General features: G+C 44.2%; 1 protein-coding gene across 2 annotated transcripts in view; it reads right to left on the bottom strand.

The window, feature by feature from the left end:
• The window catches only part of igdcc4 (immunoglobulin superfamily, DCC subclass, member 4), a 34,218-nt gene extending 19,148 nt beyond the window's left edge, over positions 1 to 15,070 (bottom strand). For both annotated transcript variants that reach the window (XM_037486469.2, XM_037486460.2), the window contains exons 1-2: positions 14,585 to 15,070; positions 2,083 to 2,397 (exon numbers count right to left, since the gene is read on the bottom strand). In XM_037486469.2, the coding sequence (XP_037342366.2) occupies positions 2,083 to 2,397; positions 14,585 to 14,651 (382 nt within the window). In that variant the 5' untranslated portion in view covers positions 14,652 to 15,070. The remainder of the gene's footprint in view (positions 1 to 2,082; positions 2,398 to 14,584) is intronic.
• Between the last annotated feature and the right edge of the window lie 446 nt (positions 15,071 to 15,516).

The raw sequence follows: 15,516 nt of genomic DNA on the forward strand, positions 1-15,516 counted from the left end.
TCATGTAAGGATAACAATGAAAAAAATGCCAAAAGGAAGCTGATTACAGTAATTCTTTGGTTTTAGGAAAAGGAAATCTCATCCTATCTATCCTATCTAATCTAATTCATTTTTCCAAAGGCACTGTCTGCATAGAGGTGGACATTTTGAGTTTAAAGATTACATGCAAATCACTAAAACCATATGAGCTAAAAAAAAAAAAGAAACCGCAGTAGACCGTATTGTAAACACCAAGATGCAAGATCAGAAAACATGTGCAATATATCACTCTCTGTAGCTTGAAAGTACATTTTTTCATGATGTCTTTTTTAAAAGAAGCGCAAAAGCCCAAACGTGGTAAGCACACGTAACATGTTTGTATGGAGGACATCGCCCACTTTTTATTATTATGGCATCATTTATTTTTATTTTTTTAAATTCATCATCATTTACCGTATGGAACGTGCAAACTGTATGCCACCCGTTGTTGTGTTTGGTAAACAGAAGTCTCGGTTAGAGAATGAAATATCTCCATATCACTTTCACCGTGCCTCTCCCTTTACAACACATTCACACCACCACTTGCATCATGTACTGCGCCCAGGAAACTGGAGCAGGTGTGCTTCGTAATGTGTTTTCACAGATGTGATCTCTGCTGCTTTCGCAGGCGGAGGGAGGCGCAGTAGGAAATGAGAATGTCCGTTCAATGTCAACGTTGAGGCGCTTCGGCCCCGACCCCCCCCCCCCCCCCGCTCACTGGTCACATCTATCTCGGAGGCTCCGCTCGGTGATTTAATGCAAAAAGCTGCGCACGCGTCCGCGCACGCATACACGAGCGCAAACTGAAGGTCATTCTTAATGGTCTCTTCAGTCTCTCCTTTCACCATCTCCTGCAAACTCTCTCCAGCCTTTTCACCACTCACCCCACATGCCCCCTCCCGCTCCTTTAGTCCTTATTGTCCCCCAAACAAGAGATCCTCATAAATAGACATGGGACAGATGACAAAAGCTGGGGCATCCACAAAGGATACTGTCTCATTTTACACAAAGCTAATGACTAAATAAAGACTACCACTTATGAGTGAGAGAGAAAGAGGCCCCCTTGGAGGGCGCGATTTAGAAAGCTGCAGCGTGTCCCTCACACCCATATCTTCCTGTTCATTTCCCCCACATTTCCTCCTTTGCTTTGTGTGTTTTTTAACAGTCTTCAGTTTGAAAGGGAACCTGTTCCAAGGACCCTTGTTAGCGCTGGACCAAAGGATAAGTCTCCTATCTGATGCCGAGGGGGAACCAAGTTCATCTAAACCCAATGCAAGGAAAAATATACCAGTATAAGAAATCCCATTTGCCTCGCTGTGTGTATGTGTGTGTGTGTGTGAGTGTTCACCCAACTGAATACATTAAATGGATGGATGAATGAATAAATCAAATGTTTTGTTTAAGAACATAAGCGATGCTGCAACCTACTTCCTCCGCAATTTCAAGCTTTTTGACTGGCCTGACGCATACAGACACACCAGCACATGTTCGATGGCAATAATGTATAGCTGGAGAATCCAGTATTTTCATACATGATATGATGAATTTTGAGGAGCTTTTGTGCCGTAATCTAACCCTAGTGACCATAGGTCTCAGTTTTCTATTATTTTTAATAAAATAAATACGTCCAAATGTCTTGTTTTGCCCAACTAAGAGTAAAAGAAACATAAATATTTGCAATTCACTAGCACAGGAGCTAGAACCAGGAAATCTCAGACACACTACAAAAATAGCTCTAATCACTAATGCATGTTTTCTGTTGGTTACCTAATCAATTAATTTACTAATAGTGTGAATTCTTCTTGATTATTCATTATTTGTGTTTTTAAAGTAGCTCTGCTTCAATCAAATATCCATCTACATTTAACCATGAACTACATTTAGGGATTGTAAACTGTTCCACATGCTGGACAGACCACCAGTATATCACGCCTATAGAAACAAAGAAACCAGACTGACTATTTGGGCAGGCAACCTTTTTGTATTTTTATTTATTTCTTTACTTATTGCCCTCTAATCGAAACCAACTGCAGGACTCGCAAAATGTATCTGCTGGTCACCTACTTGCTAGGAGAACATTCACAGTCCGGCTGGTCAGGGCTCCGAGGGCGCTGCCACTCACGCAGCTGTAGCCCCCCTCCACACCCCGAGGAGGCCGCCCATCCTTAGCGGTCGGCAGCAGGAGGAGGGATCCGTTGGCCAGATGCTGCAGGAAGTCGCCGCCCTCCAGAGGCAGAGGCTGGCCATCCTTAACCCAGGTGATGTTGAAAGGCGTATCGCTGGCCCCGAGGTTGCAGTCCAGCAGCAGGGGCGAACCCGTCTCCAGCACTACATGGCTGGGCCCGGCCCCGCAGCTCAGCTCCACCGAAACAGGCTTTGCTGTGTGGGGAAAAACACACAAAGGTTTGTTAACCATGCACCTGCGACAAAGTATGTTACATTCAATGTAGCTGTTTTTTTTTGTATCTGTCCCAAATGTTCCCCTTCCAATGCATGTGTTATTTGTGCACAATAATAATAATTTTTAAAAAGTGAATGGGACCAACTGAAAGCCAAAAACCACTAAACACAACAACAGGAGGATATCAGGGTGCGGGAAGCTGCACAGGGATGAAAATAAATCTGATAGACAATTTGGTGCAAGTCCTTTCAGGGATTTGCAAGTTATCAACAACCTCTTGAAATCAATTCCAAAAAAAATGAGTAGGATGCGTGAGATGTGATCATATAGATGGAGAAGTTGGAATAAATGAGACTGAATTTTAACCGTAATTGGAGAAACTGAGATTTCTTTTGTTTTAGGTCTTCTTTTAAAAAACAAAAAAGAAGAAGAAAAAATGTATTTCTGTGTACACCTCTGCGGGAACCACTTCACTGCTCTGTAAACACAATGACAGCCAAACCATGAACTACATGCTGCCCTTTTCTCCTTTGTCGATCCAATTTTTCACACATCTGCGTGTTTGTCATTTCTGGCAATTGTTCTGTACTTTTTCAATTTCAGCGCTTGGCAGTTCGCCATTTTATAGCATAACTTCAATAGAACCAACGGTGCTGCCAGCGTGTGGGTAGTGCCTTCCAGGGGAAGGGGTGTTTCGGGGCACTGAGAAGAGGCCGGACTCACAAGAGGGGGGAAGAGAAGAAGGAACTGGTTGCAGTGGTGTTGAAGGTATTTGTATGTCAGCACATGGACATTAAAGACTGTGAGAGCGAGGGGAGGTCCTGGAGTGAGAGGCTGATGAGCTGGTGTGATGTGAGCAGAGTGCTTCTCAAAGGAGACGCTGTTGTTGTTGTTGTTGTTGTTTGACCACACCACCGTAACCCTGCTAAAAACTCGTTTTCCGCGTTTCTTTGCTATATTTTTTTAACCTTCAGTTCTTTGAAGAACGAGATGACAGATCTTGGAGGAAAAGAGTGCGTGAAAAGAATAGGAAATATCAAGAGGGAATGGGACAATGGGAGATGAAAGAGCTGAAACTTGACAGACGGGTCTGTAGTTAATTATAGATGAAAAAAGGCCGTTTGGCATCAGAAGACGAAGCAACGAAAATGACTTCATGAGATCATCACAAACATCGTTCCCTTTGAAACGCAGCTCTACGTTGAGGTTTTGAATGCGCGGCTTTCAGACCGTCGCCGACCAGAAAAAATTCCAACTGCACCAAAGTAAACGGACTTGGGGGGGGTAGATGGCAATGACTTGGTTGATTTAAAAGCAACGTTGTTTACGTCCGTGCCGTATAGCTGCCAAATATTATACATTATTGTTATGTGACATCAAATATTTTTTCCATACACGTGCAAACTACATTCAATTCAACGAACCTCTTCTTTAATCCAAGTTAGAAACACAATTTTCTCACTTACATGTGCACACACACACGCGCACGCATGCACACACACATTCCGTTCAGCTTTCTCCAGCATTGGATTAATTAAGTTAATGGGAGAAGGATTTTTTTTTCCCTTGATTAAATGAGGCTTGACCGGGGGTTCACTTCCTGATGAAGAGCATGGGTAACACTGAGACACTGCACAGCGCTCACACACACACACACGCTGTGGAGACAAGAAAACATAAATATGCTTTATACACACGTGGACCCAAACCCCATACACAGAGACACATGAGGAACACTAAAACACAATCTCGTGAGCATGCCGACACACACAGACAAAGATCAGCCCCCCCCAGCTCCTCTTACTCCCATTTCAACTAATTAGGTCTCATTAAGTCATTTAAACATTAAGAGACATTTGCCAGCTTACTGCCGATGGTTTCACTTTTCTGGCACCATTCAGCATTGGAAGCCAGAATCGGTGTCGATGTGTGATGAGGAACATGCAAATAGAAAACAACAGTAAAAAAACACTCACTTAAGACACCTTAAACCGTGTAAGATAAAAGATAAAAACAGACGAGCAATGTTATGCACATCGTGGTTCAAGTATTTCCATCTTGGGATAAAAACACTTGATACTGAGACACACATTTGCCCCATAAACCTTGACGTGCCCTAGATGTGTGGATATGAGCAGCAAACACACAAATTCACACCCTGATGTGTACGCCCAGTACAACACACACACACACACACACAAACGTGCAGGGCCACAGAGTAAGTGCCAATGTCTCATAAGGACACATTGTGGCGCGGGGGGGGGGGGGGGGGTGGGTGGGTGTGAAGCTGCCATTTTACCGTGAAAGCGGGAGCTGCTGGAAAGGGCAGGGTGGACTCTGGGACATAGTGACAGCTGTGCGGTTTCTCTGAGCTCTAGCGAATGGATTGTAATGGCACTGAGCCCGAGAGGCTCATCGCTTCCTCTAAGTAGACAGACAGAGGACAGTGGTTTACGAAAAGGAGGGGACGAAACAAAGCGTGACGGACAACAGGAGACAAACACACTAGGGAGCATCTTGCTGATGGAATCACTGGAGTCACAAACGCGGGAACCCGGCCGACCGCGATGACCCAAACTCGCACTCACAACTTCCCACTTGTTTCGGACCACAACTGTCTTTAAACTGCCTTCAGCTTGAGCTTAAACAGTTTTGCACGGTTTTGACAACTATTGTAGGAACAAAATCTGTCACACCCAATTGTTGCCGTGGTTCTGCTACAGACGTTGTCTCCAGGAAAACCGTTTGCAGCTCTGACTCACACAAACAAGACCAGCGATACACACATATTTTTTATGCCTGTCGGCAATCAGTTAACTTTTTTGACGGCTTATCTGGATTTGTAATATCCTTTTCAACAGTAATGTAGATTAAGAATACAATGGTCATTAAATCACATGTTTAGTGTACCTTCTGCTATAACTAAGAAGAGGTGGAGAAGTAGTGGGAGGCGAGTGAATATTTCAACCGTCCCTGCTCACTGTCAACGAGGACAGTTCAGGTTTCTAAGGTCCTAAACCTTACCATGGGCCTTTCAAGGACTACATACTATAACCAAACAAAGGCTTAGACATAAGATTCCAGAGCAGTGCTTCATATATTCATTTATTTGCCTCATTTTCACAGAAAAATTCTAGTTCTGGGCTTGTTATTATATTCTTGTGCTGCGGGCCAAAAACGGGTACGAGGAAGACTAGTACAGTCGAGCAATAACAATTACCAAGTAGGCCTAAAGGCGTCAAAGACAAGAACGAAGTACGCGCTGAACAGTTCAGATAAGAGAAGGTCTCGCAACTAAATTGACAGAGAGCAGCGAGATGTCTTGTAGTAGTTGCCTGTCACACAGTGTTGTAGGACATCCTAATGCCCTGAGAGCCAACTACAGGCTGAGTGGACGGGGACAATGGTTTGAATACAGCAGGGTAGCTCCAATGTGTGTGTGGGGGGGGGGTCTGCTTGCCACAAGCTACAACTTAAGCTCAACTAGTGCTCATCTGTTGTTTCTCTGCAGCCTGTGTTTTCTAATTTAATCCCCTTACATTAATTGCGACCAGGTAAAAAGGATGGCACTTACACATGCTTGTGGTTGAAATCTATCCTGTGAGGCTTAATCAATATTTTGAAGCCACATCCGAACAAAGCAGCAGCAAGTAGCAACAAACCCTGCAGGTCGATGGGGGGCTCCCAGGTGTACTATCCAGAAATATGACTGATGGAGGCGCCTCACCACTAACAAAATAATTAGGATTTGATCAGGTGCGCTTCATCTCGTTCCATATAAAAAAATGTGAAAAAGGGAAAGCCTGCTACACAATCAACCCTCTTAAGAGTCTTAAATTGCTGTGATGGCAAATAAAACTCTTTGTTTACTGGGATTGCAATCGTTTACTCTCAAGCAATGGTTTTTACACAGTGCTCAACATTTCACTGAATCCACAGTGAGCCTGTGACTCACTCGACGATCTGAACAGCTGCCGTGTCAGGTGTTAACCGGTCGAGCTGTGTTTCCTCCCATGACTGTACAGCAGGGTTCTTCTCACACCCCGTCTTCTTAACCACAAACACACACACACACACACACACACACAAGCACACTTTCCCTGTCAGAAAGCTGATTCAATGAATCAAAGGTTTTACTCTTGACTTGCATTGGAGAGATGAATTTCTCTACCAGAAAACCTTTTTCTAAATGAGACGTTTTTGAGAAACAACAACATATTAAAATTATTATCTTCTAATTACCTCCCAAAACTATCTATATGATAGTTAGAGAATAACTATAGCATCAATCAACGGTTTCCTCCAACAAATACTGTATTAGTGTATACCTAAGCAGAGAATAAAGTCACTCTCACACTGTGGAGTTTGTGTGCACTGCAATGGCACTGTTGCCACTGTTTGCACTGTTTGCATCGTCATCTGCGAGCCGCCGGCTCGGCCTTTGCAATTTTGGGGATCTGTGTATATGCACCGGGTACGCTCTTTGTTTTCAATTCAATGGATCCATAATGTAACTAAAAAGTGAAGCATTGTATCCGTCAACCTGTCCTTGCACTTCTCACGCTACAATTAGACAGCTCAACAAAGCTTAGGGTTGTGGTCAGGCGAGCATGGCTCCTGTGTCCCACTAAATGTGTGTGAACAAGAGGAGGGGAGAAAGGGAGCCGTGAAAGAGGGACGGGCAATGAGAGGGGTGAGGGGGTTGGCTTTCCCTTTCATGCAGCCCCCTCCCGCCCTAGGCAGCATGGGGCCTCCACATGGCCATCTCAATAGGCAGGCCCACATGCATGAGTCAACAAAGCGGACAATAAAATGAACATGGGAGTAAGGCTGTAGATCGAGAGCAGAGATCCGTATATGTTCATTCAGCAGCACAATGAATGCACATGGTGCATGTGACGGTACGCTGAACATGTGAAGGTTTCCCAGTATGTGGAGATAAAAGCAGGACGACAGGACCCACTGGTAGGTGTTACATGGTAAAAATGATCCTGCTACTCGACTCTGCTCTTTGAGGTGAGGCACGTTGTACAGTACAGTTATTATGCGAGGGGTCAGGGTTGCATCTCCCCAAGGTCAGAATGATGAATGGGAATGCTTTGAGACACCACCTGGTACTAGTACTCAAGCTTGCTTACTGCGGTACATATTATTATGCTCACAACGGGGATAAGTTCCATCACTGATGTGAGATAGTTGTGCTGCGATCTTCATTGAACATTCTGCATCTGAGTGAAAATTAAAGGGCCACTTTACTCTGCATGAAGACACAAATGATTCCGTTAGACCCTTAGATGAAATATGAGTCGTCCGGGGACTAAGGTACAATCTAGTGATCTAAATTAGCCAATCCTCTTTTGACTTCTATGCATTGAAATTCCCTGTAATGCCTTTTCCCTCTGCAGTACTTACTCATCAATATAGCATAACTCTAAAGCTAAACTACCAATGGGGAGTGGAATTGCCATATTTAGCCACGTGTTCCCACCTGCATGGCCAGCTTCAGTCTAACCCCTCTGCACTCATTTGAGCAAGCAGAGGAATGGAAGGAATGCGAACGCAGGTTAGCTGACCAAGTGGGCGCCACCAGACTGCTGCGTCTTTCACAAAGGACTCACGCACATAAGAAGACAAAGCTAAACTGGAAGATTGAAAGCCCACCAAATGAAGTCAAGGGAGAGAACAAGTTGTACCAGGTGTATAGATCTTGCTTGAGATAAATTGACTTAGTGGGGACTGAATGCTGTTTTCAGAAAAATGCTAGAGCATCTGCGGGATGATAGAATATCCACTCTGGTCGTCGGCCTCCCTTTGGTGTTCTGTTCATATGACGCCCAATACTTCCGCCGCTGTCAACCACGAATGAATTCATATGAGATCATTATTAGTGCTGGCTTGCTTGGATAAAATACTGTATGAAATATTCTGTACAGATGAGACCCAACTCTGAGCATCCGCCCCAATCCCATGATGTAGTGTTACCAGTTACACTATGAGGCCCATCTCAATGACCTGGTGAGCCAACAGGAGGAAATAGAACAACCCATCTGAGTTGTGTCATTGCAGCAGCAGCAGAACTATCCACCGTATTTGTGCTGCTGTGATCAAAGACTTAACAGCCACCTAAGTGACTAAAGACTTGGAAACGTTTCATCTCCGTATGCAATAGAGGTGCAACAAAAGATGCAATGGGAGGACATTGCTTCAAGTCCCTTAAGGAATTCTTTGCAACGCCTCAAGGGTTAACAAAGAGAGTAACAATGCTGGTAAAGGCGCACTCAAGATTAGAGTGCGTTTTTGTGTACAAAGCGCAAACTGGAAATTTGAGGGGAGGTTTTTGCCTCTGAGCAATGAAAGATACACTACTTTTATAAATAATTGTTGGAAATCAGTGTGCTGGCAAAGTCAAGATAGATTAGCAGCACATGGGAATTCAAAACATCTCACCTTGGTACCTAGCTCGTCATCAGGGCCAAATTCCAAATACCATGGAATTTGGAATTTTCTTTACTTACGTGTGAATGCCAAAATATCTTATTTAAGCACAGACTACCCATGAGATGTTCTATACTTAAACATAGTTTATAATATGACAATACAATAAGAAACAGAAGGTTTTAGATAAACAAAACTAAAGATCCAACCCAGGCTAATTCTGAATACATAAATGTACAGTATGCTTGTACTACAAAATGCAACTTGTTAGCTCATATGGTTTTAATTTCAGATATTTGTAAGGGGTTGCATTTACCCCTGGGAAAAAAAATAAAAAATAAATACAACACAGCACTTTGAAACACCCTAATAGAACAAATCATTTGAATCCATTGCGGACAAAACCAAGCTCAAGAAGTCCTCTCTTTTCATAACAAACACTTCAGTTCTTAAGATTGTCTCCCCGCCAGCATGAATAGGTACACACAGGGCACCATAAAAATCAACATATTCCCTGCACAAACACACCCAGCTGAAACTCAGCCCAGGGCATCTTTAAATAATATGCATCCTAATTTAGCATGGAGTCTCTGGGGAGGGGATAAGGATGCACTCACAAAACACAGCTGACACACCCGCGCGCACACACACACACACACACACACACGCAAGCATGCAGGCAAGCACACGGAGTGAGTGCACTTTCACAAACATACTTGTTTTGCCGCTAATGCGTAATGAGCTTTTCCACACAGGCACTGCTGTCCAACTAACTCTGGCTTTATGTCTCAAGAGATATCTGTGCATATGATCACAGAAACACTAAAAATCTGCCATTATTTTGTGTTCAGACGAGGCAAACAAAACATAACATTTAAAAGTACACCGATGATACCTTCATTCAATTAAGAATGCAAGTCACCAAAGAGACGATCGGTTAATCTCATACATAGAAGTATATAGTATAATGTATTTTCCTCCGCACTGCACTTAACATTGGACCAACAAATAAGACCTTCACAGAAATATTGTCGGTGACCTCAGACGTTACAGACTAATATAAGACATATGGGCAACAACAGAGGCTAAAGTGCTTTTACAGGCAGCATACATCCGTGCACAAATTCAACGTTTAATATTCCGTAGCTGCCACTATACGGAAGGAACAGCTGGCCCTCTACTGTAGACACAACAAGTGCAGCTGAACACATTTTAAACATTAGCCTACAGATCAACAGAAGAGTTCACAGGAGACATGGATGTCAACTCTCAGAGGACTTAAGGTAAAGGGCAACATTGACTCCATCTTCGTCCAGTGGATAGGGAAGTTCAGATTACCAGGGGCTGCGTATTCGCTTCTATATCACAAACGTTTCTATCTATCTATCTTAATCACAGTAAGAGACAGTGACATATCTTTCTTTATGCATGCATACTTGACTGGAAACTGGACCTTGGACCTTTTCAATTATGATGCCACTTTAAAACCAAGTATGTGAAGCTGCAGAATGACGGGTGACCTCCACAAATACCACGAGACAACTGACTTCTGGACTGACGTGAAAGAAACAGTCAGCCGGGAGACAACCAGGGCATCGAAAACACAAGATTCTAAAGAAATGTGGATTTTTCCAAGCTAGAATGTTTCTCCATTTCTGGATGGCTAATTGTGGCCAACAGACAGAGAAGCAAAGTTGAAACAAAAAAAGCACTTGGTTCACCAAAAAGGTAACTCGTTGTGCAACTTCATGCCTCCACTGTGTTGAAGCCAGGGAGTGGACTTTGACCCACAGTGCCCTTTTAGCTTGGGGAATAAATGGTTGCCTCAAAAAAAAGTTTCCCTCCCACCACGTCTAATATTACAAAAGGGTCCTAGGCAGTTTGTTTCCTACGGGCAGTGCCCCTCATGTTTCCAGTCAAAATATTAACTGTGTTGGATAAAAACTGTGGAGATGACCTGAGAATATTAGCGTAATAACATTTGGTTTCGGCTGAAGCTGTAACTAAATATTTAGTTAGCCATTTGTCCTCTTGTATTTACTTTTATCTATAGATTCCTACAAAGTTCATACACTTATCTTGCCCCAGTCACCGCAGTTAATTGCTTCATTACTGATGTCAATAGGAAGCCGTTTGCAACATCAAATTTAAGGACGATATGTCAATATCGTGTTCACAACTAATTTTGATTGTTGTTTTTAAAAAAACGTTCTATTTATGCCAGGAGAGATTATAAGAAACATTACAACGAAAGGGTCATGATACTGACTGAGGAATCATCGGTAGTCTAATTGCAAGTGACCTTGCTATGCATAAAACAGCACCAAGGTGGGCCACTGTCAATCTTTTTCTCGTTTGAACCCATGTGAACCCTGGCCCCTGCTTGCAACCCTGAGAAATGAAACCACACTCCCCATCCCCATTCACCAATTGGAACACATAGTTCTACTCAAACTGCTATTTAAAAATGCTTCAGCTTAGTTTCTTCTTCCTGGTGTTTAATCAATGAGACCTCCCAGGATTTTTGAGAATCAGCCTGAAAATGGGCACCACGGTGCCTTCCTATGTGGATTTTGTATGTCCTGTTTGTATCTGCTGAGATGCTTTCCTGCAGGTGTAGTGGTTTGAAATGCAGAATAAGCAGCTAAAGGAATAGATGGTACTTGCTAGAGTGATATAAATTAATGGGAAGTGCTTTTCCTTTAAATCAATACATTTCACACTATGCCGCTCCAGTGGAATTGGTGGAGACTGTTGCCCTGCAACTCCTCACTAGACAAACAATCAACAATCGCTACTGCAAAGAGTTCGCGTAACTGTCAGCATGTTAATGCAAACCATAAATACTAATTGGGTTCATCAATGGAAAATGATCATGTGATATTGTCAACCAGTGCTCCACCGTGAAACTGCTGTGTTTACCATTTTTACGAGCATTTAAAAAGGTCAAAGGCATCACAATAATCGGATTAATTTGCTCATAAAGTGCTCGGGTGTTGCAGATGTTTTCTTTTATTATGACAATTAATAACTGCAGAGTGTGAACCGGACAGGTCATATCAGCTTACTGTGAGAGGTTTCTGTGTGTTATTTCTAAACATGCAGTAGGTGTGTTCTCAGTAGTTGTTGTGTTTCCTAGCGTCAATGTACTCCTTGTAATTAAAGGTATGTTTTTGTATTTTTCAAGACAACAATCCTATTTAAAGAACACATTCTACAACATATAATACAGATTAGATTAAACATAATAATCCACTACATCCACAGATGTAGTGGAGCTCAAATTGTTAACAGAGCTGGTGTTGAGAAGCAGACAATTAGTAACATTAACTGTAAAATAAACATCCAGTGTGCAATTCCTGAACCCTCATATTGACATAATTAAAAAAGCAAACAGTATTTCCCTCCACTCATTATGGTGTGCTGCTCTAAGACTTTCAGTTTCAGCCCCAATGTGCCCCCACCCCTCCGTGAAACATCACTGGGGGCGCCACTGCTGGACTTTATTTCATTAATTCACTTGTGATATGTTAAATGAAGTTGACATACTTTCATTTGGTCTTCGAAATGGACAAAACAAGCTCTTTGTTTGTGGATGTAGCAATGGCCCCTGCTCTCAATTTTGCCCCCCCCCCACCCCCCAGCACCCGCTAATTCAGCCGTGTCCCAGAATCACCCCCTGGCCCCGCCCACCAGCCTCGGTTGCCACAACCACCGACACCCACAGCATTCATGCTCCACTTTCTGAACCCGACAAAATGCTGGCAGAGTCTGGCTTAAGGACTGTTGTTTACTGATGTTGATGAATGATAACAATTGACTGTAATTATTTAGTGATAATGTATGCATGGCACTGCTGTTGGTGTTGTGGTCTCTCCTCAAGAGAAAAGCACATTCAGACGACCAAACTGATGTTAGGCTACAATTTGTTTTCGTGTTATTTTGTTATTTCGTAAATGAGATGTTTTATTTATTCAGATGCTTTTTGGACCGCGAAACACATTTGAAAACAGTTTAATGCCAACTTTAAATCTCACAGTGCGGATGAATCAAATTCCATTTCACTCGTATCACCGATAACCTCCATCACAGGCGCCATTTACCGGCATGAGATTTCATCATCCGAATATGACCGCCCCCAGTGTGGCACTCACTCTCCTGTCGGGAGGATCTCAAGGGGAGTAAATTCCTTACAGGAGTCTGCAGGGTATCATAATTTAACTCCATATAAATTGCATCGCCGGACCTTCTACCATTACATCAGATGAAAGTCAAGGAGGAATACCTCGAGTTACCTCGCTTTCAAGTCCTTTTATATGCATCATTAGAAGATGAATAATGGGACTCTTGATAAAATTACAGTATATCTCAGAGGAAGGTGGCGTGTAGATGGATGTGCAAAAGAACTCTCGAGGTTCTGCTGTATCCATTCTGCCACACTTCACTTTTCACCGCCATTCAACCCCAACATGCACGACATTCCTTTATTTCTTAGCATGGTGCTGATGGGAATTACTGCAGGGTGTGTCGTACTGGAGCAGCACAAGCACACGTGAAAAACCTCAATTATACAGCACACTACACACTATATTAACACATAATGGGTGGCACTAAACACAACTCCACTGGCTATTGAGTGGGGCAAAGTGCTAGGGTAAGCAAAGTTCACCATTCGATTGGCGTGTTTTATGTGTTACAGGAAGAGAGGCAACACTTATTTAAAGACTCGGGGGGGACATTTGTCGGCATGGTGGAACCAAGTGTGTGTTTTCAGCAGTTATTTAATCCTACAGTTTGCCCCAGTCTGAACATGAATGCCACCTCCTGGAGACTTCACTGGTAAATAGCAGCCTGTTCATGCGTTGTGCCTCAGACTGCATGGAGTTATGACCCGTTACATACACATGCGAGTCAAGTGGTGCATTCTTTAGCTGTGTTTTCACTCACTATCTATGAAGATGACCTGAAGGGGGGGGGGGGGGGGGGTATTCACTGTTGGGGTTCATTCCACAGCCCATGAAAGAAGATGTCACAACATGGGAGTAAAGCCTTTTTAGAGGAGGCTTTAAGGAGAGAAATGCGACGCAGGTGACGGCATTGACGCACATTGACGCTAAAGTTAAGCCACGTCTTTTTTTCTTTCTTTCTTTCTTTTGGACGTTTTCCGCAGAGTCCTATTCGCTCAACTCTCGGAGACCCGGGTCTCCCGTGTGTCCGCTCGCTCCCGGTGATCAAACCGGGGGGGGGGAAGAAGTGACACAACTTGATTTAAAAAGAAAAGAAACGTCAACGCCGTCGACACATTAGAGTGTGGGCGACCCTCTTTAATTGAAACACTAAGGCCTAGAGCCCACGTGTCTTCTAACGCAGCCGCATCACCATGTTTTATATCGGAAGCGTCCCGACAGAGAACCCCGACAAGTACATCCACACCCCCCACCCACCCCCCGAACCGGTGAGGCCACATGAGGTGAACACATACACAGCATGGGGCGGGAGGAGGGGGGGGGGGGGGGTGAGATCCCCTGGTATCTCACGTCCTATCGTTTATATCAGCCCACTTGTGTTCTGAGTAACTGCACTTCAGTGCAACACGAGTGGCCCGCTGCACCTCACGTGCCCCCCTACCCCCCCCCCCCCCCCGACGCGCCCCCCACCCCCCTTTACACCCTACAGTGCCAAAACAGAAAGAAAAATAAAACATGCGGGCGATTAAAGAGTGCGCTTTACCTTGCTTCGAGGGGCCACAGAACAGCGAGAGGAGACAGAACAGCCAGATTGTGCTCTCCACCGCCATGTACAGCCCTTTTGATTTCCCACCAGCGGGGCAGCAGCACACGTCCACGGCCGGCTATTCCCTCACAGCCACATGCATACGCTGGAATCCGTTGTTGTCTCCGCCGGTGCGTAACGGAGTCCGTCCGCGCGGATGTCCCCCTCTCTCCGGTAAACCGTCCTCTGGCTTCCCTAATGGGCTCGCTTTAGTCGGGGGAGAGCCGTCGTCTCTCGGCGCTTCAACGCCATGTTGCGAGAAAAGTGTGTGTGTGTGCGCGTGTGTGTGTGTGTGTGTGTTAGCTGCTAGTGTACTCTCTCTCTCTTTCTCTCTCTCCCTCTCGTACACACACGCGCGCGCGCACACCCAAATACGCGTGAATGTGCACACACGCATGTTCACAAGACACTGGCTGGCTAGTCATCGGAGTCCTGAAAAGCTGTCGGTGATTTCCAACACCCCCCCCCCCCCATCTGCCTCTTTATGTCCAACTCCATGCTTTTTGCACAGAGGTTCGGGACAATCCACGTGAAGCGAACGCGTCTGCAGAAACACTTTTTTTTAATACCAAATATGTAAAACAAAATAAACAGATTGGACCCCAGGCGCTCTCTTTCTGTCTGTATGGAGCGATCAATTCGTCAGGGATCCCACGCGAGAGTGTGGAGAATGCTCCGGCTTGCCAGTTATCCGTAATGACTGCAAATGTGTTTTTCCTTGCGTGAGCCCAATGTTGCAGACACGGGATGTTTTTAATGAGCTCTCACCGCACACACGCTGCAGCGAAAAGCCTCTCATCCTGAAACGGCTACACCCATTCATTCACACGGTTTAGTCAAGATAACCGTTTTATGTGTGTGCGTGTGTGTAAAAGGTGGAGAGAGAGAGA

This window comes from Pungitius pungitius, chromosome 4, assembly GCF_949316345.1.
Source record: "Pungitius pungitius chromosome 4, fPunPun2.1, whole genome shotgun sequence".
NCBI lineage: Eukaryota > Metazoa > Chordata > Actinopteri > Perciformes > Gasterosteidae > Pungitius > Pungitius pungitius.